This window comes from Amblyomma americanum, chromosome 8 (genome assembly GCF_052857255.1).
Source record: "Amblyomma americanum isolate KBUSLIRL-KWMA chromosome 8, ASM5285725v1, whole genome shotgun sequence".
In the NCBI taxonomy this organism is placed as follows: domain Eukaryota; kingdom Metazoa; phylum Arthropoda; class Arachnida; order Ixodida; family Ixodidae; genus Amblyomma; species Amblyomma americanum.
In genome coordinates, this window is record NC_135504.1 from 95,793,414 (window position 1) to 95,820,900 (window position 27,487).

General features: G+C 46.0%; 1 protein-coding gene across 4 annotated transcripts in view; it reads left to right on the forward strand.

Annotated features, from left to right (window-relative positions):
* Positions 1-27,487, forward strand: part of LOC144102007 (cytochrome P450 3A4-like) — a 115,274-nt gene that overhangs the window by 57,770 nt on the left and 30,017 nt on the right. Inside the window, exon 5 of one of the 4 annotated variants that reach the window (XM_077635250.1) lies at positions 4,720-6,272. The exons of 1 other annotated variant lie outside the window; for it this stretch is intronic. In XM_077635250.1, coding sequence (XP_077491376.1) covers positions 4,720-5,934 — 1,215 coding nt within the window. In that variant the 3' untranslated portion in view covers positions 5,935-6,272. Of the gene's footprint in view, positions 1-4,719; positions 6,275-27,487 lie in introns of those variants that run through there. 2 more of the 4 variants (XM_077635251.1, XM_077635252.1) reach the window with 2 other exon arrangements.

Sequence of the window (27,487 nt, forward strand, 5' to 3'; positions counted from 1 at the left end):
TTGTATGACATAGCTGCACGAGGTTTTTGCATAATACGCCTTTTTTCAGCTGGGACAGAGCTAAAAGACATTGAAAATTTATGCTGATTTAGCACACATAATTATTTATTGGAATATTTTTGATGCTAATGGTCTGGCCCGAGCACGGGTGTATCAGGAAAACCGAAGAGAGAAAAGCGAACAACAAAATTACCCGCCAACACTGCCCAGTGTTCGACTTAAGAGCTTCAAGCGTTTACATCGGTGTGCTCAGCAGACGTGCACAAGACCACATCCAGACATCCGCGGATGTTTCTTTTTCGTGTCCCACTTCGATGGCTGCTATCATGGCACATATATAACAGATAGAAAGTATAGGTATCAATTAGGGTGCTGCACGCCCACTTTTGCCATGTAATACAGTTTGTTCATATGGTAACTCTTTATTAAATTTGATCTTCACGGCAGGCAGACGCGTCCTAGAGAAACGTAAATACCAAGAGCTCACGCTCTTAGTATTGCCTGACGTTCAACCCAACTGAACCTAGTAGGTGCGCGAAAGCTTACATGGTTTCGGCACCTGTGAGAACTAGCCCGAAGCGTGTGGTATTTTTAGCGAAGAATTCACATTTCCTGATGTGAATCTCAGCTGTAAAGGTGAAGGTGAAACATTAAGTAGTCAATGATCATCGTATGACGACACAACACGCGATGGAAACCTCAGCACTGAAAGTCAAGGCCAAAACTGAGAGGTCAAGGTCAAAGGTCAAGTCACCATTGGTCATTGGTCTCGTGGTGGCTGCTCATTAGATATAACCCTACTGTACACGCATATCATGGCTGTGCGCAGCAAGACACGTAGTCGTACATTGTTAGTCCTGAGGATGTATGATAAGTTTGACTTTGGTCAGGCTTCAAGATCAAACGCGGCAAAGCTTACGTGTACCTTCAGTATTACAGCTCTCGCTCTAAAAAAAGGCCGCCACCGTCTGGAAGACGTTCATGTAACGAGCATTAGCTGTTTGGTTTACTAGACGAAGAAAGCGAAGAAGAACGCGCCTGTTGTCCAGTTACGCCCTCTTAAGATACGTCCTAGACAGAACTTGCTTCGTTTGGGGGGTCAAGGTGCGCCTAGAATGTATAAAGTGTTTACCTATTGGTTAATTGTAGCTTTATTTCTATACCACATTCCATAGGGTTTTATTTGCCTACCAAATTTGGTAAACAACGGTCCCCGGATGGGTGCCCCTTGTCGGAATATACCGGGTGTCTCACGTAAGGATTTTCTTATCGTAAATATTGGATTGTGGGTTTCAGAAGATGCTCAACAACTCTTGAAATGCAGTTTATTGTTAAATTAAGTCAATATTAATTAATTTAGCTAAATAAACCTAAATAAATGATTAAGTATTTGTGAAACAAAAAAATGCTTGTGGTGCGCAAGATGGCTGTCACCAATATGCAACTGGTTTCACTCGCCTGCCTCTAATAATTGATTTTTTAACCCTTGGCTCAACTTAGCTGGGACACCCGATATATAGGTAAATGAATGTATGCACATATGGCGGTTCCGTAACGGAACAGTTTTCCAACCGTTGTAGGATATTTTTGAGGGGAGAAAGGGATGGGAGAGCACAACCAAAAATATTGGCCGCCATCTTGCATTCAAGAAACCAAACCATGCCGCCGTTTATTCCCCTGACGTCATTCTCACACAGTTCCGCCCCTATCCGCCATATTGCACGGAGACGTCATCATTGGCACGTGGCAGGTGGTTGTTTCTACAATGCTATAGTAGTTGGCGCTACAAGTCTCCATGCGAGATGTGCTTTTTTCTAGTTGCTGCCACAGATGGCGCTGTGGTCTCATGGTGGCAGCAGACCCCACGAAATCTCGAAACGTAATGAGTAAGAGCTAACGCTCTTAAAACAAATCAATAGACAATCTAGAGATCTCTTATAGAAACTATTGCCTTCCTATAAATATTAATTTTCGTCTATTCATAGACTATAGACTGTCTATAGACAAAATTCTACTAAAAGTGTACGGCCATAAAGGCATTGATGTTCTATAGACTGTCTATATGATTTGTATTGCCTATAGACTGTTTTCTATAGATTCTCTAATGATTTGTCTATAGATTGTCTATGGACTTTATAGACAGAAGTTCATGAACAGTCTGTATTTGTCTAAAGACATTTTGTAAAAGAAGAAACCAGTTGCAATCGTTACTTACAAAAGCTAAAGGTAGAGACCCCTAGTTATCTGCAAATTTAGCTTTGAAAAACGCTTGAAAGATGCAACACACAAACACAGCCGGAGCATAGCGTCATGCTTGGAAGATTACGCGTTTGCAGCAGTCCGAATCAACACACAGCAGCTCATCGAGCACAAAACAAGCGTTCTCGGAACTCCAGCGTAAAAACTGCTTCGCGCGAATCCAAACAGCCAAGCACACAATGCTCGCTGCAATACCGAGATCAGTGCGTGAACCCGTTTCCTACGCATATTTCCTCACTGCTTCACCTCGGCGCCGCTTCAAGGGCCAGTCGGCGCTCATACGCTATTATAGGTTTGGTTTGGTTTATCGGGGTTTAACGTCCCAAAGCGACTCAGGCTATGAGAGACGCCGTAGTGAAGGGGTCAGGGAAATTTCGACCGCCTGTGGTTTCGACCAGCAGCCGAGCGCCGTAACCGCTCAGCCACCGCGGCGGCCTTTGCGCTGTTATAAAAAAAAATCTGAAGAATGTACATAAGTAATACGTACCTCTATAGCGCTTACAGAAAACTTGTACATGACGCATGGTGTCGTCATCCGTGGGCGATTTTTCCCTGGTCTGTTATTCTACTGGACTGAAAAATAGGCCCCCTCCCCCCTCCCAATGTTTTAGGAAGCATATAGAAGAATGGACGTTTTAACGTGACTTTTGGAGGACTCCTAAAATAAATGGCGTCGGCATGGCTATGAAAAGTTAAAAAATAAATTGGCTGGGGCTTAGCTAAGGTGAAGCCTGGATATCTCGAAGCCAAAAGGTTCAGTGATGCCTATGATTTAGCTTATCGTTATGCTTTGCTGCATCGTTTAGCGAGACGTTGTTCTCGTTGTTCGGGTGTCTTGGACGCTCGTTGAGCTTTCAGCCTTTCATTGCTTCGCTCCTTTTAAGCCAACTCCCGTGGTAGCACTTCTGTATCGGTAGTATCACTCTCTACCCCTTCCATGTTGAATGCGCACGCCTATTCTCTGGCAAGCGGTTATATAGTCGGCCTCCGCGATAAGCACGCGCTTGCGGCGAACGTCAAACGATGGCGCATAGCGGCGGTGGCCACCTGCGCCGTGCGTGATGTCACTCGTGCTCCGACATACGCCGGCTCGCGCGAAGCGCGGTGTTGACTAGCGTAGTGAAGCTTTTCGCTCCAAAATACGCTAGTAGGTAACGTGTTTGTTCAGCGGAAGGTTGTGAAAAGCCACGAGATAAAGCACTTGGGGCCGCCGTGGTGGCTCTGGGACGCTCGGCTGCTGACCCGAAAGACGTGGGTTCGATCCTGGCCACGGCGGTCGAATTTCGATGGAGGCGAAATTTACGGGGCTCTTCGCTACGGCGGTCCTATGGCAACTACCCTTACCTTACAGAGCTGAATTGTATAATCCAACTAGCACAGTTCTAGGCGGTATTTTCTAATAGCCAAGTTAATTTGCCATTAAATGGGCAAGCACAAGAAGAGACAAACACACGATGCCAAAAGGACAGAGAGCTGAATCTAAAACTTTCATTTTCGACCAATGACAGTATAATTCTTGTGGAGTTTTATAGGAGAAAATGACCAAGACAGGACAAAAAAAGGCAAAAAGTGCTTTCTCGAGCAAATAATTGAAGTAACGATGCCAAAATTAAAGGGTAACGAGCTTAACTTTCCAAACCTTTAGGGTGGAAGGCGGGTAAACATGATCTAAACCCTAACAAGAAACTTGGCCAGTGAAGTTTGAGATTTCTGAAGCCCAACAAAACGCCGCAGTAGAAGTTTCAGATTAGTAAAAATAAGAGTAACTAAGAAAAAAACCCAACGCTACTCGAAAGGGCAAGAAAAAAGGTAGAAAGGTCAGAAACCAAGAATTAAACTATAAGAAACCAATCGCGAAGTTTGTAAAAAGGCTAGCAACAAGGGTACATCTGGCAAGAAACGCAATGATAACCGATGTTAAAAGCCAGAAATTAACACCAGTGACAGCCAGGAATGTGAGTTAAAACAGAAAAAGTAGAAATTATGTAGAAAAAAAAACCGAACAAAAGCGAAATGTCGTGTGAAGCACCAGCAAAATGGCTGAAATACGCTATAAACAAAAAATCGGAACGACGAAAATATACATCGATCATTTTCTCTTATAACATATCTGTGTTTGCAGACCAAGTGACCTGAACTTGTTCGATTGTTTCGCATTGGTTAGTTACTTTCGCACCATTTCTTCAATTATTTGTGTGTAAAAAGGCACCTTTTTCTTTATTTTGCCGCATCATTTTTGTCATGTGCCCCCAGTCTGCCGCGTACAACCGGGGTAAACACCTTTCGAAAGAAAAACTTGCAAGTTGAGCACCTCTGTTCATTTCATTTTTTTTCTTACTGTCAGTCGTTTCCTCTCCGCTGCTTCTTTAGCGTTCCGCGTTGACTTTGAACAATCTTCCGCATACTCTGTACTACTGACCTACAGAGACATCACCATGCAACTCTTTTTTTTTCTCGCAGGTCGACTGCCAGGCGAAAAATGATGATCCATCTCTGAACGCACTGAGAACAGTATTCAGGGAAGCAGACAATACCGTATTTGAGAGCGCCTTTGCCTATCCCGGACTTAGTACAATCCTCCAGTGCGTCTACCCATTTACACCTTTCTGCAAAGCTATAGGAAAGGTAATGAGTGACACATTGGACATCATAAACCAGCGACGGAGCGGAAAACAGCCACGGAAAAATGACGTGCTACAGCACGTGATCGACACACAGACAGCAATGCTTGCCGCGTCGGCAGCGAAAGCCACTAGCGCCCGTTCAATCGACGACCGCATCTTGATGTGTAACCTTGGCACTCTTCTCATCGCCGGCTTTGACACCACTTCCGCGTCGCTTGCCTTTCTGCTATACCTCCTCGCAAAACACCCCGAAGAGCAAGATAAGATAGAAGCAGAAATTGCTGCAAAATGTAGAGGCAAAATTCAAATGGAAGAAAACGAAAACCTAGCGATTTCATCCAGCCCACAAGGGACCGAACCACAAGTTGTCTTGAAGGCGGCTCAGAAGAAAAACACGGATAAAAGTACCAACAGGAAAGATTTCCATGCACCAGATTGTGTTTTCGATGCAGGTGAAGCGTTTAAGAGAATAAACACGGGCGTGGATGGGCATCAACCTAACCGAATTGTTGACGCGAACGCCGAGGCTGAATTACTTAGTAGCAATGCACCCGATAGTGTAACGAGCGAACTGGATGAAGACGTCGTTATGAACCTTGAGCGTCTAGATATGGTTGTTCGTGAAGGACTGCGTCTCTACCCTGCCATTCCAGTGATGATAATTCGCCAGTGCTCCGAAGACACCACCATCCTCGGCCGGTTCATTCCGGCAGGAATAACACTTGTGTCGCCAACCTGGCACATGCACAGGGATCCAGAAATCTGGCCTGAACCAGAGCGCTTCCTGCCAGACAGGTTCTCCGCAGAACGGCGAGAATGCTTGCCATCTACGTACTACCCATTCGGACTTGGACCAAGAATTTGCGTTGCGCACAGGCTGGGAATGATGGCTCTGAAGAAGACGCTGTACAATATAGTAAAAAGGTACAAGCTTGTCCTCGATGATGAGGTGCCGGATCCATTGCCGGTTGCCGTAAACAACGTTGTGCTAAATCCAGCAGTGCCCATCAATATTCGTTTGCAGCCAAGAACAGCGGAACCATCTCACTGATGTAACAAAAATTTTTGAAAACTAATTTGAAACCTAGTACCAGTCTTTACCTTACAATTTATTTCCACCAACACTACCTCACTGATCGACTTAAGAGCGCCAGCTAGGGAAGCTTCAAGAGTTTCCATCGGTGTGCTGAGTAAACGTGGAGAACACCAACTCCAATCATCCGAGGATGTTTCCGGAAACATCTCTTCTAAGACAGCGTCATATACCTCATGGGTTTTGCACTACTATTGCGATTTACAACCACCTTCGCGATATCGGGTATATTTCCTGTTATACCAGTTAATAAACTTCATAAGCGTGTGTACTACAACACAACGAATCGTCTGACACTATCCAGAACCACCTTCGAGAAACCGTCGGCCGTAATGGCCGTCTGAAGGTCCTCGGAATGCACGGTTTCGGAGGAAAGGTCGTCAATGCAATTCCCACACAATTTCGGGTTCACCTCAATTATTAACGTTATTCTCAGGAACAAGGCAAGTCACATGACACCACTTCGAAAACACTGCGTCAAACGGGTGGCCCTCTGGTTTTATGTTAATCCTGGTCCCGGAGATGGGGTGGGGGGGGGGGGATCCCACTTCGATGGGCGGTATACTGGCACATATAACGGATCAACATGATAGGCATCAGTTGAGACGTTACGCGCCAACAGTTTCTGTGAGATATAATGTGGTCACGTGGTAACTGTTTTGCTCAATTTGACCCTCATTGCTGACGGACACGTCCTTGACAAACGTAAGTAATCAGAGCTAACGCTCTTCGTATACCTAATCACCTGTGATAATCGTGAATACATTCTGAGCACAGACGTCATAACAGCATATGCAGCGCTCAGAGGACGCTCTTGAATTAAAGAGCGCTGCCATACTTTTAAGATTCTGGGATAAAGCGCATGAAACTGGCAGTCACAGCTGCTAATTATTGCATGGGGAAGCAAAGTATGCGATATTGTGCTACTGAAAAGCGCCTCGACCACTCATTGCGGTCAGTATGTTCCCTCTAAAATTTTCGCTTATAGCATTCTCTAGATTTTCCTAAATTGTCCGGAAATTATTTTTATCTCAACATTATGTTCATTAATCTTTAGGCAAGTCAGGTATGTTGTGCCAGCAGTGATGTCTTTCGGAATCTACAACTTCCTTTTCCCAGCCAGGAATCTTTGTGCGAAGAAACACTTCGTAGCCCATAATGCTGCGCTGTCATAGCAGTTCCCTTCTATGAACTCGTTATCTCTTGGGATGGTTTGCACAAGCGCTACAAATCATCATCATCATCAGCCTGGCTATAGCCACTGCAAGGCAAAGGCCTCTCCCATGTGTCTCCAATCCACCTTGCCCTTTTTAGGTTGCGCCCGCCGTATGCCCGCAAACTTCTAAATCTCATTTGCCCACGTAACTCTCTGCAGCCCCCTGCTACGCTTACTTTCTCTTGGAATCCACTCCATTGCAATTAAGGACCAGCGGTTATCTTGCCTTCGCATTACATGCCCTGCCGAAGCCCCTTTCGTTTTCTTGATTTCGACTAATATGTCATTAACCCGCGTTTGTTCCCTCTTCCACTCTGCCCACTTCCGGTCTCTTAACGTTACACCTTTTATTTTCTTTCCATACCTCTCTGCGTGTCCCTTAAGCTCAATGTTTTTTGTTACCCTCCACGTTTCTGCCCCAAATGTGAGTGCCGGTAAGATACAGCTGGTGTGTACATTTCTCTTGAGTGATATTGGTAAAATGCTATTTAGGATCTGAGGAGGACCTGCCATATGCGCTCTACCCCATTATTATTCTTCTAGTTATTTCCCTTTCTTGGCCCGGACCAGCGGTTACAACCTATCCTAAGTAGACGTATTCTTTTATCACTTCCAGCACCTCGCTACCAACTGTGAACTGCTGTTTCCTTGCTAGACTGTTGAACATTACTTTGTTTTCTGCATGTTAATATTTAAACCCACCGTTCTGCCCTGCCTGTCTATCTCATTGATCATGATTTGCAGTTCACACCCTGAGAGACTCAGTACGCCGATGTCATCAGCGAATCGCAGATTATTTAGGTATTCTCTATTAACTCTTATCCCAAACTGTTCCCAGTTCAGGCCTCGGACTACTTCCTGTAACCAGACTGTGTATAGCACTGGCGAGATCTAACCATGGTTTTGTTGTCTGCACCACAATTTTCGCTTGCCTGATGCCGTGATATCAGAATAAATAGGAAAAAAATTATTTCAATTTGAATATTCTCTCCTGCAACACAAAAAACGAACTCGTCACATTATTTCGCTGTGAAGGGTTCTTGACCTTTGCAGCAGTTGCGATAAACGCTTAGAAAAGGGGTTGATTTGTTTTAGATAATGCATCAAGCTAGTGACTACCCACCCTGTATAGTGTTAGGTGAATACGAAAAGAAGGAATAAATGAATGAAAGGTGTACTCGCTCCCCTTTATTGCTGTTATGTGCTGACACTGACTCTGTCGGTGTCAGTGTGTAGTTCACTGGGAGCTCTCGTGAAGAAGCGATGCAGTGTTGGTCTTCATGTCTGATGAAACTTTTTGTATTGAAAAGCTCGGCGGCATTGAGGAGTTCACTTGAATGTCTTTTTATAGGGTACATGCGAGCCGATAGGCTAAATCAGCACACTTGGGAACGAATTTCGGAACGTAAGGAAGAAAGCCCCAATATTTTTCTAAGCTATTTCAGCCGTTTCAGCTCTGGTGAAGAGTTGACAGCTCGAGTTCCTTGCGGGTCGTGTATGAAGCTATCTTTGTCAACCAGGTGCCCAAGTCATCTGTGGCTTTAACAGAAACGGGACTTCTTATGCCGCAGCGGTGGATGAGTGGTTATGGCTCTCGGCTGCTTGCCCGAAAGGCGCCGGTTCGATCCCGGCCGCAGCGGTCGAATTTCGATGGAGGCAAAATCATAGAGGCCCATGTACTGGGCTCCGCCAGTGCACGTTAAACAACTCCTGCTGGTCGAAATTTCCGGAACCCTTCACTACGGCGTCTTTTATAGTCTGAGTCGGTTTGGGACGTTAAACCCCTATACACCATAAACCAAACTATTTATTGTTTAGTACGAGGTCTACTTCGTCGAGGCAGTCAACGACAACGAATAAACGGCTATTCTGTTTGGCGCAAATCCTTCACAGAACGAAACAGCTTGCAAATTACGCATGCAAACTGGCAATTTCACCACACGCAGAAACATGTCTATGAATTTCTCAAAGGGGGCAGGAGCACGGCAGAGGTTGAATGACGCAAAGCAAATCCGTGCAGCCCGTGAGGGTCTATAAACGCCGTGTTCTATTTGCATTTTGTCTGCCTGAGGATCTGCTATTATCCGGACCACACGTAAACTTTGTAAAACTACGAACCTGAATCGAGGCAGGTGATGACGGCATCTATTCGGAGAAACAGGTAGACACTGTTCTTCATAATTAACAGGAATGAGGCGTTTGTAATCGACATAAAAATGAAACGTTCCATCGTTCTATTTAATGAACAGCACTGGGCCGGCCCACCCACTTGAAGATTCCTGAATAATGCGTCTTTGCAGCATGTCACAGATTTACTCGTCGATTATCTCGCATTCTGAGAGTGAAAGTCGGTACAGCGCCAGTCGTTTAGGTTGGACAGATCTGGTATTTATTAGGTGATGAGTATGGGAAACTGGAATCTACTGTGGTTGGTGTTTCGCAATGTCCAAAACGAGCGCAGGATTCTAGAAAACCTACAGTAAATTTAGCAGTCATTTCAAGACAGTTATGAGTTGATCGTGGCCGGGAATCGAGACTTGTTTTGTTCGGGCATCCGGATGGCCCAGAGCGCCTTCTTTAAAGCCGCGGAGATTTTTGCAACGCTGTAACAAGGCAGGTTATCTCTTGGTGAGTAGAACGAAGCAGCAGGGGATAAACAAACATTTTTTAGCGAAGTAACGGAAGACGGTTCTACTATAGCGTCAAATGTATCGCAAGCGATACCCGTTAGAACAACTCGAGGAAATTATGCGGTCATCGTGGAAACAATGACCTCGGACAGAGAGAACACTCGGTCATCGATCGACAAATTTTCAATGAAGACCAGCTTGAGAGTCGCATACAAAGAAATACCTTCGCTGCGAAAATGAAGCGCTGCGCCGCACGGTTCAAAACGTCTATAAGAACAGCATCGTGCGTCAAGAGTTCAGCAAGAAAGTACCGGATATTCATTTGAAACACGTGGCTAGCGATTATATCTTGCTAAGAAGATACCTCCGAGTATCGCCAGCGGTTCTCTCAACGTATGGAAATATCACTCGGCTATCCAAACCGCACATGATTTCATTACCAAGGCTGTTATTGAAGGCGAAAGTAATCAGAGAAAGGGTGGCATCATCGTCTACAAAAGACATCACCGGAATGCCGTTTACAGGGAATTCAAGGTTATTCCTAAACATCGAGACGGGTCTGGATACATTGGGGGCCGTGGTACGCAGTCGTTAAATACAAAGTCTTCATCGAGGTTTCTCAAACTACGTCCAGAAAAATGTGCTGGCGCTGCATCGTGCTGGTACGACACTTCCCTCAGCACTTTGAGAGGCGCCCGTTAATGAAACCTTCCACTACTCCTTCCAGAATCTTTTCGTGGTACTTTCCTTCAGTCACCGACTCTTCACAAAAGTAGGCGCCGACGATTCAATCGTTGGAAATGCCAGACGAAACATTGCCTGTCAACTGTTGTTGTAGTTTGTGCGCTCAAAGCGTCTAACAGAATCAGGGCTCAGTTAAGGAAATCTTCCTTCGTTTTCGGTCACTGTGTCGCATTTAGCTGCCGGCGCAGACTCACTTGAAAAGAATATACACAGTGCTTGACAATGACTTTCCACACTGAGGTCACACCTGCGCCGGCACACTGGGATCTTTATCGAATAAATTCTGGCTTCGCTCCTACGAACGCAAACACGCTGATTTCAAAGTCTTCATCCAGAACATACGCTTTCAACCTCCTTGTTTACTCACAAAATCTATCGAAGTCAATTTATTCTAAATTGTCACAAACAATGTCTTCCCTGGAAGCCGGCTCCCCGAGTGCTTGGAAGCGTTCAACTGCGCCAACAGATGCTTGTTCTCCGTGGTTGCTTTTGCGACGCACATTCTCTTTCCGTGGCTACCCTTCCTTTCCTCCCCAACGCCATTCTTAGGCCGATGCTCTCACACGCCACAAGCAAGAAAAGCGCGAGGATTTGTTTATGTGGCTTCCAAATAGGAGAACGGCCGTGCAGTCGCTTTGAAGTCGGATGGAAAGCGCAACGGCACACGCATTTAGTTCCGACGGGGAGCGAAGCAAAAGTGACACCGGGACAGTCGGCCGTCAGTGTGGACACCTGATGACGTCAGCAGTGTGATACAAAGCGTATTACGTAGCAATATACGTCAGAGGTGCTCACGGGAGCTGAGATACCATGTGAAGATGCCTCTCCGTATTCCGTCGTCGACTGCGTGTCATTCAGGTCATCGGTCAGTGATCCCTCAGACTGGGTGACATCGGGCGGCAATTGACGAGGTCTTACTACTGAGTGCGATTTGATACAATACGCAGCCAGTGGTGCAATGCATCGCAGTGCTCTGTCAACCGCAGGGCACCGGAGGTGACCACAGACTGGTACTGGTTGCGATACGCTGCCAGTGGTGGCGTCCGGTCACGAACCACCCAACAGACGTCGCTTCCCCCAGGCGCAAAAAAACGACGGGTATATATCAGTGACCATTGGCCGAGGACGGAATGAATGCGAAATGAACGGCGCAAAATAGACAGCTTATACAGTACGACCCCAGTGTGACTTTTTGTCCCCTCCTAATGAGCCCTAAAAACTTACCGATTTTTTTTTCTTGGCTAGAGGCTTGGCGGGCGGGCTCCAATTATGGAAATACAACATGCCACCTAAACTGTAAAATTGTAAAGTTTGTCGAAGTTGAACATGTAAAAGGTTTTAATGTGCTTATTTATTTTCTTAACTAATTCAAGCATTCTACCACTTACAGGGTGTCCGCCGTAGCCCCAATTACGGCCGCCGTGCATAAAAAAGGGAAGACCAAGTTACGTTTTTTTTTATGTTTCGGACCTTATAAAGAATGAACTCCCGGTATATTTAGGATGTCAAAAATGTATTTTCAAACACAGACGCTGATGTATCAAACGCCATCAGGTTTGGTAAACGGGAATGAAGCCGCATCTGCAGTGAACGATTGTTTTCTGAATAGTTGTGAGAACGTCAGCACGAATATAGATCACGCGGAAGAACTTGCGCTACAGGAGCCTGGTGTTGTAAATTCTATACATTTAATCCCAGTTACTCCAATTGAAGTACAACGATTGATAAGCAAGATAAGAACAATCTTGCGGCTGGTTTCGACGACATAAAACCTGTACCTATAAAATATGTCTCAGATATAATATCTCCAATTTTATCCCATCTTATTAACAGAATGTTTGAAGTTGGAGTTTTTCCTGAATATTTTAAAACAGCAGGCGTTTGTTCGATTTTTGAAGGTGTTAATGAACAAGCAGTCAATAACTATAGACCTATATCTGTATTCCCGGTCATTTCCAAAGTTTTTGCAAGTGCTTTGAACAATATGCTGAAAAATTTTTTAATACATATAATGTAGTAAATTACATGCAATACGGGTTTCGAAAAAAAAACGATCGTCGGAAGTAGCATTACGAGACATCAAACAAGACATAATCAATAGTTTCGAGCGTAGACTTTATACACTTGGCTTATTTCTTGACTTGAAGAAAGCATTCCATTCTGTGTATCACACCATTCGCTTGTCTAAAGTATATACGTATGAGGTGCGCGGAATTGCTCTAGATTTAATGCATAGCTCCATATCCGACAGGTATCAATACGTCAGCGTTAATTAAGAATCTTCTTCATATGCCAAAGTAAAGAATTGTGTTCCCCAGAGGTCTATAATCGGCCGCTGTTGTTTTTATTATATGTAAATATTCTTTGCACCATACCATTCTTCCACTCTGAGAACCCGACCGCGGCGGCTGCGTTTTTATGGAGGAAAAACGCTAAGGCTCCCGTGTGCTGTGCGATGTCAGTGCACGTTAAAGATCCCCAGGTGGTCGAAATTATTCCGGAGCCCTCCACTACGGCACCTCTTCTTCATTTCTTCTTTCACTCCTCCTTTATCCCTTCCCTTACGGCGCGGTTCAGGTGTCCAACGATATATGAGACAGATACTGCGGCATTTCCTTTCCCCCCCCAAAAAAACCAAACCAATTTCAGCAGCTGTCACTTCAAGGTCGGAAGATTGCATGCTTGCGCTAAAGCAGAATGCGTGATAACATTCTGCAAATTAGCTTTTTGACTGCCACTTCAACTAAATCGGCTTTCTCACAAGGACGATGGGTTGAGGTGTTGAATGTCACGGTCGGGTTAGCCTTGCTTACTCTGCCGGCAATTACTCCACCGTAGCGTCACTTCTATGTCAATAATGTCTTAAATCCTGTCGGATCTACCCCACTATGCGCGCAGTCTCTTATAATAACACATATTCCCCTCCCGCTGTCACCATTTATGCACACATTCACTCCACACAGTTCACATCACAGTCCACTCCAGAAGTCGCCATTTATGCACATGTTCTCACACACTAGAAACACAGTCCATTACAGAGCCACTATCCATACACACATTCACTCACAGTATAACATAGTCTACTCCAGAAGACATCACCTACGCACACATTCAATCAAAGTAGACCATAGTCCATTCCTGCTTTCACCATTTAAAAAAAAAAGATCAGGGTACTGCAGAAATGTTAAAAGAAGGCGTGCAGCCTCCCTTCTGCATGCCTGGTTTCCACTCGGGTAGACAAAATCCTGAACTGTACAGTGAAGGGTTCCTGTCTTCTTGAAGGAAGCGAACATCACACACCTTTCCGCGTTGTACTCTGGGCAGTACATGACATAATGTTCGATATGTGCGCACACACCACATAAAGAGCATTTCTCACAAGAAAATCTACAGCGCATGTACATCAAAAGCCGTCTGATGTCGACAGAGATGGAATTGCGTGTCCGTTCTCTATGCCTGAGTGGCTGGCTGCAATAGATGATGCGAAACGGAAAACAGCGCCCGGCCCGGACAATATTCAGTACGAGGTCTACAAGAACCTGAGTAGCGCTGCACTCCTTCAACTACTTGACACCATAAACAAAGTATAGATGGATGGCGTAGTGCCCGAGAGCTGGAAATCCGCTGCCGTGATTCCTATCCCAAAACCAGGAAAGCCTCCGACGGACCATGCCAACTTGAGACCAATCTCCTTAACTCCTACGCTGTCCAAACTGGCGAAGAAAATGCTAGCCACACGATTGTGGGGGTGGCTAGAGCAGCACGATTTTTATCAGCCCTTACAAATCAGCTTTCATCCATATATTGGTACAGAGGGCGGGTTGGCTGTCTTGGCATTTACAGTTTCGTCATTAAGCCGCAGGCGCAATCTGCGTACCGTTTTAGCAATGGACTTTGAAAAGGCATATGACAACATCAGTCATGCAGCCATTCTGAACTCCATTGACAAGCTTCATCTCCCTCTGAGAGTGCGTAGTTTTGTCGAATTATTTATGGAAGGCAGAAAATTTGCAATACGCCTAAGCGGCGAAGCGGTCGGATCATTCGTTCCTCTCTGCGGCGTGCCCCAGGGATCAGTATTGTCGCCGACATTTTTTAATATTGCTTTCGTCCTGCTGGCTTGGCGCTTACATGACATCCGTGACATATAATTTCCTCAGTACGCTGATGCCATCATGGTGCGGAGTACTCACCAAGATCTCCGTACTCAGGAGGCTGCCCTTCAATCTGCCTTGGATGTCAACTACAATTACGCATTATCCATCGGACTTCAGCTATCCGTGCATAAAGCAACATACACGTCAGTCGCAAACAGCTGTGGACGCCATAAACTTGGTGCAAGTCTAGTCCGTCCTTGTCTATCAGGCACCCTACTACAGGAAAGTCCGAGTGTGAAAATCCTTGGCTTAATGATTCACTAATCAGGATCAGCGACTGCATGGCTTTCTCAGGCAAAAAACGAGCTATTCAGGCTTTGGGTTTGATTAGAAGAATTGCTCCTAAAACGGGTGGCGCAGGCTCGTTCGTTGCACAGCAATTGGTGACGGCAGTTCTGCAGCAACGTATTGTTTATCAAGCCGAGTTTCAACATCTTAGAAGAGCCAAATGGGATCGCCTTGAAGCCGTGAACAAAGAGGCTATGAGGACCACTACGTGCCTTCCACACATGACACCTGTCATAGCTTTGCAAGAGATGCGCAGCTCAATAGCATTGATGAACTGGTGCAGCTGCGCCGTGATGCGCGCAGTATTAAGGCCAGTCTATCGCACTCCACGCATGCACTGAGGACTTATGCAACGTCAAACTCCATTCTTCAGCCGCCAACGCCAGTTCTTCCCCCATGGAAGTTTCTACTGCTCAGCGACAACAAGCCAACAGGTAATCGCCGACCAACATCTGCTAATTCGGCATAGTTGCTTCGCCAGAAATTTGAGGAACAAGATTCTTGCCTGCCTGAAGGATCCATTGTTGTCTATGTAGACGCAAGCATACAAGACTGCTAAGCAACAACAGCTATTTAGTGCCCTTGCAGACTTGCCCTGAATCAAACCTCTTGGTTTCAGCTTAAGGAACCCTCTTCGCTCTTTTGTGCTGAGCTCGTTGCAGTTAAAAAAGCACTATGCTCCGTGGCCGACATAACTATGCTCCCTTCGACCGGCGTTGTCATCCGCACTGACGCCCTTCAAGTTGTCCGGTTGCTACGACGGGTTAGCCGCTCTCCAACGATATGTCAGGAAATCCACCGGCTAGCGGCACGCATCCCGCCGCCAGTACGTATTGAGTGGGTCCCATGGGATCTGATGACATATAAAAACCAGGCAGATTTAGCGACCCGCCTTGAGAATCCAGACTCACCACTGCCTCGGCTAATTCATTTGGACAATTTTACCCTCCTTTCATTAAGAAAGGAAATCATCCGGCGCCGCACACGTGCTCTCATCTCTCCGTGAGTGGTAACTCTCCCCCGCGGTCTTACCCGTGCAGAGGAGGTTGCGCTTAGGAGGATCCGGTTCGGGGTTGCCCTCACACCTTCCGTCACTCGTAAGTGGCCTCAGTACTGAGATTTGTTTCTTCGTGCAGGGCGTCCGAAATGTAAACACGAGGACATTGAAGTCCACATTTATCACTTGCTGTGGGACTGCCCAGCTCTCAAGCCTACGAGGATCCGGCACCTGAATGTAGCGGGTCTTTCACCAAGCAACACTGCATCATACATTGCCTGGACACAGGGACTGTACCATCGTTCTCTACTGGACTTCATCAAAAAAGCTAGCCTTTTTTCATTCATTTAAACACTACTACATATTTCATCACACGTTCAAACATTATTGATGCCCTGCGGCAATAAATTTCGCTGTAAAAAAATCTGCAGGCATTATGTGTGGTTTTCTTTGCAGACCGCTTCAAAGACGCTGTGAATTAGAATACGCTTATGCCGGCTAAGTTCAAGAGCACATTTGTCGATGCTGACATCTAAATTTGCAGCCATGAAGCCGCGAGAAATTCAGATAAAACCGACGCGAGTTCTGGTCACTTGCTGAGGGCGATAACATCACGGGAAAGCCGAAATTAACCGTTTAACGAATTGTAACATTGGTCTGAGAACTTCAGGACCTAATACAAAAAACAACCCCTTCTTCCAGCACTCACTAAGTTTTTAACTCTGTCTGTCAAGAAAAAGCACAAAAAAATCAGAAATTTGCATGTTCAAGCAATTGCAAACTCTTCGCCAGATGATCGTCGATGGTTCGCCGGCTGTACAGCGTGACATTGACGAGCGTGACAACGATAAAACATTATCTATCCTGACTGAACTTGCATCGCTCTCTAGCAAGAAACTTAGAGCCACGTATCTTAGGTACCTGTACTGTAAATGGCAATAAAATTGACATTTGACTCTCACTATACAGCCGTAGCAACCAAACCCGACTCTCCACACCTTTTCGTGAGCCAGTTCTGCACATTATTAACGCGTAAGCATTCTATGTTCAATTAGCACAAATGCCGACTGCTCTCGCCCTCCATATCCATAAATTATTGAATGACGTCACCAAGCTCTCTCATGACGTCAGCACAGTAAAACAGTGAAGTCAACGCAAAAATGAAGACACAAAAATTCTCCCAGAGGTGCGGGGAATTGAACTAGGTACCTTCGGATTGCCAGGCGAGCACGCAGCCCGTTGGCCACAAAGCCGCCTTTTTTTGAGCACGGTATCCATTAAGCTGAAATATTGTCCTATTGACATGAACTATTTACAAAACCTTAAGGAAATGATGTGGAAGACATCTAAAGAAAAGGAGAGCAACAGAACACTATATCAGAGGTCAGGCTGAGAACACCACCATGATAGAGTGCCACTACGGTTTGATGTGTCTCTGTACATACTCTTCCCTCAGATAAACAATCATTTAGCAGAAATTACATTTCGTGGAAACAACCCATTTACAGTGCCGATCCACCATTAAAGCTTTCTATAAGCTTTGTATTCTAATCAGGAAAAGCACATCAAGAGATTCAGCAACATATTGCACTCGAGTAAAGTATCGTTTTACTTTCAAGGCAAATAAAGCTGAACCTAGTGTATTTGTTTCCTCGAGACTGCATGCTAAAGGGTAGGTGTGCCTGTAGACAAAAATACCTTTATTCAATATTGCAACAGAGCTCATAGTGAGACAATGTTCTCGTATTCAAAACAAGTAAGTAGTCTAAAGTGACTTCAGTAAATCAGTCAGTCAGTGAGGTAAGTCTCAGTGACCTCAATTATAGTGTACCTGTTGGTTCGGGTGCTTCCCAAGGGTCCGTACAGGGTCCTCTACTTCCAAGACGACCTTTTTTATAATATTTTTCTTCATGTTTAATTGCATTCAGATGAGTGTGTATTCTATAGCGATTTTACAACTGTTCAGCACCAACATAGATTAAATAACGAGCTCTTAAAAGTAATAACATGGTGCGACGAGTAGAAAATTACAGTTAACTTTGAAAAAACAGCATTCATGGGAATGAGTCAGAAGAAAAGTCTCATTTCGTTTCCGTACAGCACTGATAACATCACTCTTCCAGAAGTAATCCATTAACACTAACAACTTTCCATGGATGAAACACATCTGTAGGCTAAAGTCCTTTTTCCAGTTGATAACTGGACGTTACCACATTGACACATATGGTATTCTCACTTTTTCGGCAGGTTATAGAAAAAAACAGCGCCATGAGAAAAGAAAAATGCCCCTAAATTCAAGAATTTATTCGTTTAAGTATTTTCACTTCTCACGAACTGTAGTGACTGGAATAACCTCACTAACATAGCAGTCACTCAGAAGTCATTAACATCATTTGAAGAGCACTAAAAATAATTGACTGATATGGTTTGGTTTTATGTATGTGCATTCATGTATATGTACCCAACCTGCTAAGGTGCTGAACAAAGACAGCAATATGTAGAAATAAATAAAAAGATCCCGCACCCATTGTAACCACTTCGTGCACTTTTGCGTGCGCTCCCAAACAACCTTAGAGCGTGTGGGGGTAGCGATCTCGGTCACAAAGGAGATATGTCGACTCAGCGTGACAAGCTCAGCCGTAGACCAGCAACCAAGTGACAAGGGGGTTGGTCGTTTGGTGCCCAGCTTTTGCCGGTCGAAAGCCAGAGAATGGGTCGGAGCCAAAGGTTCACGAAACAAAACAGTTTATGCAGCTAAGAGACGATACAGAGATTTCACAATCACTCGTACGAGCACATACAAAATGATTTACAAATACAATGCAACTCGTGCAATGTAACCATAGAGAGAAATAACAATTCAACAAAATCTTTGCACCGGAAGTGCACTAACACAGAGAGCAATAAACACAAATTGTTCACTGGGCACTGCGACAGTCAGACGACCTGAGAGCTCGACGGGGCCGTCCTGCAGATTGGCGCACGTTGCCTCGCTGGCCCGGGCTGGGCGAGTGGTGTTCTCCCGGGAGTCTAGCGGGCGCGCTTCTCGGAAGCTGAAACGGCGGCTCGGGCTAACCGACAGCGGTTGAAGCCCTTCATTTATAGGCGCAGCCCGCGTCTGTTCTTCACGCCACGGCAGGCGTGCACATACACGCAGTACCAGCTGCACAAGCTCCTTCTCCTCGCGCCGGGCGCGCTACCCCATTGGTCGAGCGCGGAAATCACCATCGAGAAAAATCTAGGTCATTCTCGCCACGCGGAGTCTACGGCGCATGAGCGAAGGGGAGAGGGTATCAATTTAGCGCAGACAAGGTTACCCCTTTCCGTCGACAACGTGCAGAAACTACTCCGACATTCTCGAAAAATCGACGCCGCGCGCGGCCATGCCTACCTCGGCGCCGCGCCGGCGAGCTGAGTTGCAGCAGTACGCGCAAAGCTTCGCACTCTCCGGGGATCCTTACCCGTTGTTTTTGCTTTATTTTACCGCGCGCTGGCGCGATTGCTTAGGCGCAGCGCCGGATTTTTTCGAAAATGCGCCGAATTTTGTGACACTCATTCCTCCACCAGAATCTGGCGATCATTCATTGATCACTGTTACGATCCTTTAGTTGCCGGCTCGTGCTAAATCTCGGCACAAGTTCGTGGTTGCCTTTAGGAGTGAAAACGGAGCCGTAAAATGTGGTCTGTTTGACGGAGCTGCAGGATTTCCCACTAATGGAATTCCTAGACAGGTTTGCAGGACAGCTCCTAACGAACCAGGAGAACCTACAAGCACAGAGGGAAGAACCTCGAGTGCTTCTGCGAGAATCGCTTCAAAAAGGGCTAAAGAATCGGATCTAAGGAAAGAATTTCGTGATCGAGAAGAGTGTTTGCTAAGACATACTGTTTGTCTTGGGGCTGCATATGCGCGGGATTGCACAGGAGAGAAGCACTCCAGGTAACAGTAGCGTAGCTAGCAGGGTGTTTATTGCCCCTGTGCTTAACTGAGCACAGAGGCAACTCCAGGCTAAGCGACCTGGTAGCACTAAAATTGCGCTAGTCGTGTTTAATGAAATGACTGTCTCTGACTTGAACAAACCTTCGGATCTACAAGAGGCAAGCCACGAAGAAAATTCAGCTTGTGTGCAGTACTGTACTCGCGAAGTGAAACCTTAACAGGGTGTGACAGGGGCCTCAAAACCCTCGTGTGGACGCAGCAGAAGCTACGCTGACTTTCCCAAGAAAGGTATAAATGCAGCAACGCGGCCAAGCTGAAGCAAGAGATATTTATGTACCCTTATTTGCTCAATTTGCAAACAGTGGTCGAAACTGCAAAGAGCACACACCGCAAAACGTTTGGTGACGCAAAAGTAGGTGAAGAGGCGACAAACGGCATTCCTTCTCTTGGATCAGGGTGTTCTCTGAAGCATCATGCTAGTGGGCCTCAGAAGCTCGGATTTGCAGAAGCTAGGAAGCTCGGAAGCCGGTCGTAGGCGAGATTCAGCGACAGACGCCCATATGTAGACCAGGTGTTTTGTAGAAGCTCCAAAATAAAAACAAGCGTAACTTGGGTTAGGTTTATTTAGCCCCAGCGTTAGTATATTGATGACTTCAGCGGGCACCACTTAAGAGGCGGGATAATTTAATTAGTTGGCTATTTAAATAAATGCGTCACATAACTTTTCTCATCTTTACTTTAGAGGGTAGGTTCTATTAGCAGAATTGCATTTATTCCTCTAAACACTCCAGGCGAAACGACACTTCATTACAAATTTTAGCACGCGTTATGAGGCTAGAACTTGTCACCCTCCTTGGCGCCTTCACACCTCTACTTAGCGGCAATGAGCGCCACGAATGTCGATCGCCCCGCCCTGCCCTTTGCATCACACTGCTGATGTCACCTGAGGCCCAGATGGGCGAGCCGGCGGTATCGCTGCGAGTTTCGATTCGCTACGCGGCTTTGCGGATTGCCGTCACGTCGGAACCTTATGCACGCCTCATTCCGCTTGCAATACGTCATGAAGATAACTACGTTGCCGTTGTCCTCTGTTGGGGCGGCAAAAATAAAAGCCCACGTCATTTTCAATCGCTTAGCGAGCGGCGTGAACACCGCTTTTGCATCGGCCCAGATTTTTATTTGCTAAACTGTTCGCAACAACCTTAGATATACTATCTGTCATGATACCCTGCTTCGCAGATTTTCTGTGCGAAACTCTTCTGTTAAAGCAGTTATTTCAAACCGCCGGTTGGCCATGGTTCCAGGAGAATTTATATTTTATTTTTGGTTAAAGGCACTTTTTTAGCTCGAGGCAAAATAGACACAAAATCTCGCGACAACTGAGCTCTCATCCGAAGTTAAAGGTCTAGATTAAGCTCGAAGTGAGGTTTTAGAGGCTCACGACAAACCTTCTTACAGCGCGTTAAACGTTTAGTGCATGATACATTTCACTACTGAAACATTTTTTGTTAATCACTTGCTACAGTTAACTTGCGTATTTTAAAACCCTACTTAGCTGAAGTTTTCTTAGCAGGAAACGTCCTGACCACGATTGATTGGCAGGAACTTCACTGCATTGAATAATTTTAAGAATTAATTAAAACGCTGAACTCGGAATTTTGAACACAAAAACAATAACTGATTGTTTCCCTCCTAGAAATTAAGCGACCTATTCCTATTTGACAGAAATGCTTTATTGAAGTGCTCCTTTTGAGGAAAAATAACAATTATTGGAGTCACATGCAAATAAAAATTTACCCCAAAAATTCCCGAAATGATGTTCCTCTATGGCGTCCCATATATGTATGTTCTTCGCGCGCACAGAATCAAGCACCCGCCTCAGCATTGAAGGCTAAACTGCAGCACCTACTACGGGAGCCGTAATCCCTCTTCGTGTTACGGATCAATTTTCTCTCGCCCTGCAAATACTAGCCGTCCCGGTTAGCTGATTTGGTAGAGCAACTGTTCTGGTGAAGCGGCGGTTCCGGCTTCAAACCGCGGAGAAGAATGAATTCTTCATTAACAACGAATTTTAGGTAAAAGCTGCATTACTTTTCTTTGCAGCTGTAAGGCTGCGCTTGGGTGGACGCCAATGAGTCATCAGGGCGTTCTGAGTGCTCCACACCGTTATATCATCGGCATACAATAAGAACTTAATCTCAGAGACATATTGTAAGCGCCAAGCAAGGGGGATAAAAGCAATATTAAATAATGTGGGCGATAACACCGATCACTGGGAAACGCCGCAAAGAGGCACAAATGATCCGACGGCCTCACCACCGAGGCGTATGGCAAAGTGACGGCCTTCCAGGAAGAATTAAGCAAAATTGCGCACTCTAACGGGGAAATGCAGCTTGTCAAGCGATTCCAGGATGGCAGCATGACTGATATTATCGTACGCCTTTTCAACGTTCATGTCCAGTACAGTACGTACATTGTGGCTGCGAGTTGAGGCCAGAACTGTTGACGCCAAGAGAGCCAGTCCATCTTCTGTACCAATGGACGTACGAAAGCCAATTTTGCGGGATGGTAGAAACCACGGTGCTCAAGCCACCACGACAGTCGTGTGGCAAGCATTTTTTCGATAAGCTTGCATAATGTTGACGTAAGCGATATAGGATGGAAATTTCCGAGGTAGATCGGCGGCTTCCTCGGCATTTATATGGAGATCACAATAGCCGATTTCCAGGATTCTGGTACAACGCCTTCTATCCATTCCTTGTTAATGGTGGCAAGGAGTTGAGGCAGTACGGCGGAACTTAAGTGCTTGTAAACCTCGTACGGAATGGAGTCCGGACTCGGCACAGTCTTCCGATGGGCCTCGTCTATTGCTGCAAGCAACTCGGGCATTGAAAATCGGCTTGCAATGCCCTCGGTGTCGGCTCTAGTTGGGAGCTTATCGACAGATGCTGGAATGGCAGCCAAGGGGGCTCCTATGAACCTTGGAGGCAACACATCATACTTGGGGGAAAAACTTCCGCGCTGCCTCTCTGGCGAAATCATCCGGAGCTAAGTTAGCTGCGAAGCATGCTGTGGCCGCTGCGTCAGGACAACGGGAACCATGTTCCATTGCACGAAACGTTCGCCAGAGAGCAGCATTCGATGACTTTGTCGAGAACTGCTCACACGACGCATGCCACTGTCGTCGCGAGAGATCGCGTTCATATCTGCGAGCCTTGGCTGTAAGGTAATTCAGCGTTGTCCGTGCTTGCGCAGATGTCGGGTCTCGGAAAGCTGCCATCTCCGCTTGTCGGCGAGCAGCCCACAGGTTAAGCAGACCCACATCCGGCGCCGGACGATTCACGCCCGTCCAGGTGACAGCAGTAGCCTTATTTAGCGCAGTTTGTATGCAGTCCACAAGTTGTGTAGATGATTGCAGATAGAGATCTTCGACGGTGGTGCGAAACGTGTCCCAACTGACCAGAGAACATCTATGCGTATTCGGCGGGCCCTTGATGAATCGAGACCGGTGATGATAGGATGGTGGACACTACCCCAGCAGTCTGGCTCCAAGTGCCACGATGGAGTCCCGGGTCCTGACCACCACGTAATGTCCGGAGCATATGTTGGACTGCGAGCATGGCGCACAGTCCGCGTTGGTGAGTCTGGATGGTTGAGTAAAACAAACAGCGCATCCGCGAATGTGTCCCGCACACGCCTATCATGGGGACTTGAAGTGGGGTATCCCTAGTCCGGATGAGGGGCGTTAAAGTCACCACTGACTAAAACAGGCCACCCTGGGTGCTGCCGTCGAAGAGTTAATAACCATCCCAGATTAATGCGGGAGGGAGCTCCACCTGCGGGTCTTACATAGTATGAAACGACCACAACAGTTGCCTTGGGAAGCTTCACAGCCACTGCGACTACCTCTTGATATGAGGTACACCAGTTTTCTAGAGAGAGACGAATTTGAGGAAAACGCGCATCTACGTACACCGCCGCCTTTCCCGGAGGGGCAACATGGTGCACACGAAGGTCGTTCATGGAAGGAGACATGTATCCATTAAAGCCCGGAATAGATGGCAAGGCATTCGTCACCTGCAGTTGCAGGGCCAATACCTGGAGCTTGTTCATGCGAAGTCGTGATTTGAGCTCTCCCAGCTTTGTGGAGAGGCCTCTGCAGTCCCATTGGAGCACACCAGAACTACGTGTACTTGCCATTTTCGATTAGGCTTCCAAGCGTTGTAATAGAACTGATGTCAGGTTAGATAACTGGCTTACCATATATCGGAGGAGGGATGTTGCTGAGTTATCCTGCAGTGATGCAGAAGACCTGGTAGAGTCGGCGGCAAACGCATGAGGGCTGGACGTAGTCGAAGGCGCTGCAGCATTGATTGGCGTGGAATGAGATTCCACTGGTTGTCTACGGCGAGCAAGCAGTTCATGGCGTTGCTGTAGCTTACAGACCTCGGCTAAAAGGCGTGCAATTTGGTCATCAACTGCTGCCATGTCCTCACGCAGAGCTTCCAGTATGCTGTGCTTTTGTGTAGCTTGAAGGCAACGGCGATCTTTGTGCACTTTATCACTGTACGACTGTTGGGCAGGGGCTGCAAGTGAATTGGGCTCAGAAAGCTCCGGCCAGTCGTCTTCATCCCACTGAAGAGCCGCAAACCTGTTGGTTGTCTGTATCGGGGCTCTGTTTTCATTAAGAGGCAATTGCTTACGGACCCCACGCCGAACCTTCTCAGTTGCTTTCTGTTTTGTTGGACAAGTTGGAGAGGTGATCTCGTGAAGTAATTACTCCCATATTAGAAAGCTACTGTTTTGGGGTAGTTCACCTTTTACTATCAAATATGCAGTGTTGGAAATTGATGCTGTCGTGGAGTGGCCTCCGAGGCCTTAGACTTTTTAAATAGCTTTTGTGTCGAGAGATTATTCAGTTTCTTTCTGGAAAAGTCAAGTGAACTGAACTGAATACTCCACTCACTTTTAACGTTAACTGTTCCCAATCTACTGTCTGCTCTGAATACTCTGTGCAAACAGGAGGCAGACAACGTTCCGCAGAATGCCTCCCTCTCTGAAATCCTTCGTGAATTGGATTTTATCGCCTCAGCTATCACCGACTATGGACGCTCGCTGTGCAAGCGCTAGATATAGTTTCCGGCACCTTGTTTGCTGCAAAACCTTTAAAGAGCTTTTGGATACATTCTACGCAGCTCTCAATCCCCTGATGGGTGGCGTGAATATTGTTCATTGTGCAAAAAAAAAACTTTTCGGTACCTTGCCTGGGCTTTGGATGATTGATCTGTCAGGTCCTAACAAACACTCAGCACGGAACTGACATTAAGCTGTTCGATGTGTTGTTTTTTCTTCAAGCGAGCCTTATTCGTACTCGGCCAATTTCTTTCGTGCAATACGATTCGTGGAATAACAGTCTCGTATACTATAGCCATAGTTCATAGTTTCATTGCGTCTGATAACACGCTCACTTTATCCTCGTCGTCATCAAAAGAGGTAACAATGGGCGTGTTTTGGACAGACTGAAAGCGAGTGATTCTGTGCGCACTTGCTATATTTCTGGGTTAGAGATGGACGTCGAAATTCGAGCGGCGCACTTCGAACATAGCTTTTTAAGAATTCAGAGGCCGCTTGTGGCTGTTTACACGCGGGAAAATTTAGTTCTGAGTCGCGGAGCGCAATTCTGCTAACAGGCTGCAGATAGCCTAGTTATTTTCCTGGGTACTTTGAATTGCAAGCTCCTACACCTATTTTCCGTCGTTTTAGAACGAGAGTAACGAAGACCAGTCGCTTACTTCTTCCATTGTTTCTTGCGTCAAGCACTTCGTCAAACTAGGTTAATTTTGAGCAAAATGGCTTCAACTTTGTCAAGAAGACGGCGTGACAGGATTTCCCTATTTGTAGGATGCCCATGACAGCAAGACTTTTGATTAGAAGAGGAATCATTGTTCAGGCAGCGATTTTTGTTTATGTCGCTAGCGAACAATAGTAGCTGCCTGTGTTCGAACAGCATGAGCACAAAAAAAAAAACAGTCGTGGAACGCTGCTACAATTGTATTAGGGGTAGTAATAACATTGCGCATAGGTTGTGTAGGCATACACCCAACAAACTTTCAGCACCACCTGATACCAGTTTTGCAGCGTATTGCTTAAAGAGTGTATTAAGGCTTGCCGACGGTTGTCCACTTGCGAAATTAAACGAGTAGGCCGAATTAAGCCATTAACAGACTCGCCAGCGAGATGCGCATGACAGTGCCATGTTCCCGGCTCAAAATTCAATCTTCGCGTTTGAGAAATGACTAATTGAACAGCTGACCATTCAAAGTGTGGGGAGCTTGCGTGCTGGAGGGCGAATCGCCCTCCCCCAGTACCCGCCAATTTTAAGCCCTCTTTGAATACAACGTGAACATAGCCTATTATTGAACATCACGATATAAATTCTTACCGGTCCATACCTCTATCAGCAGGTCCTAAGCAGCTCACTGGGAAAATTCCAGAAAAGGGACTCTCCTGCCTCCGTCAACCAACCAGCTGGTCGAACAGCATAAGCTAGTCGAGAGGGCTTGCTTCGAAGGGGTGTCCAGAAGGGTCCTGCACAGAAGAATCTTCCCGGCACGCTACGGAAACAAAATAATTTCAATAAAGTTTATAGACTTTTCCTTTCCAGTGAAGCAATCGCGTGGAACCAGACATCTAGCTCAAATGCAAGCCGCGAGAGAGAGCTCAAAACGCCGTCCCGGCTCTGGGAATATCTGTGCGCCTGCACATTTAACTTATAATAACCTAGCCCTTCCCAATAAGAAAAAGCTTTCATCCTCTGAATATATTTATTTTATTCCTGAAAGGTAATATTTCATTTACCTTTCTGCTCAGTCTCGTTGTGAAGAATAAGCATTGATGCGACCTATTATAAGAACTTTTCGAGAGGAGCGTTTAGCAGTGGTTCTATTGTGACCGAATTTCTACGGTAACGATTACCATCGATTTAAACTACATGGTAGCCATTAAACATGCTTGATAAATACGGGCGGCATTTCAATAGCAAGAATGCGGTTTCGTAATGCCGTTGTAAATTTGGTGGCAACGGTGACAGCTGCAAGTATATGTGCCCATGGACATATTGCAGTGTTCAGTATTATATGAAATGGTTTGTCTGCAATTTGAACAGAACTCAAAGTGCGGTGTTCACGGTGTAATGTAATAATGAGCGACAGCTGTTTGCATGAGCAATATGGTACCCTTTGTTCGCAATTGTCGTGTTCTGTGACAGAAGGCCCGTAACGTCGGAATACTCTCATTGATTGCGTGACTGTTCGGACCACTCGACGTGGCGAGTTCCATTGTGCTGTGGCAGTGACACCATGCGTGATTATCTTGTGTGCTGTCCAATTAGTATAGCGCCTTGTTAAGCCGATTTTGCGTAATCTAACGCCGCAGAACCAAAAAACGTGCCTTCAACAGCTGTTGCAGTAAAACGTCCCAAATTCGTTTGCCCTGCCAGAAGTAAGAAATAGCTTTGGCAGTGTTGCCGCATTGTTTATTACA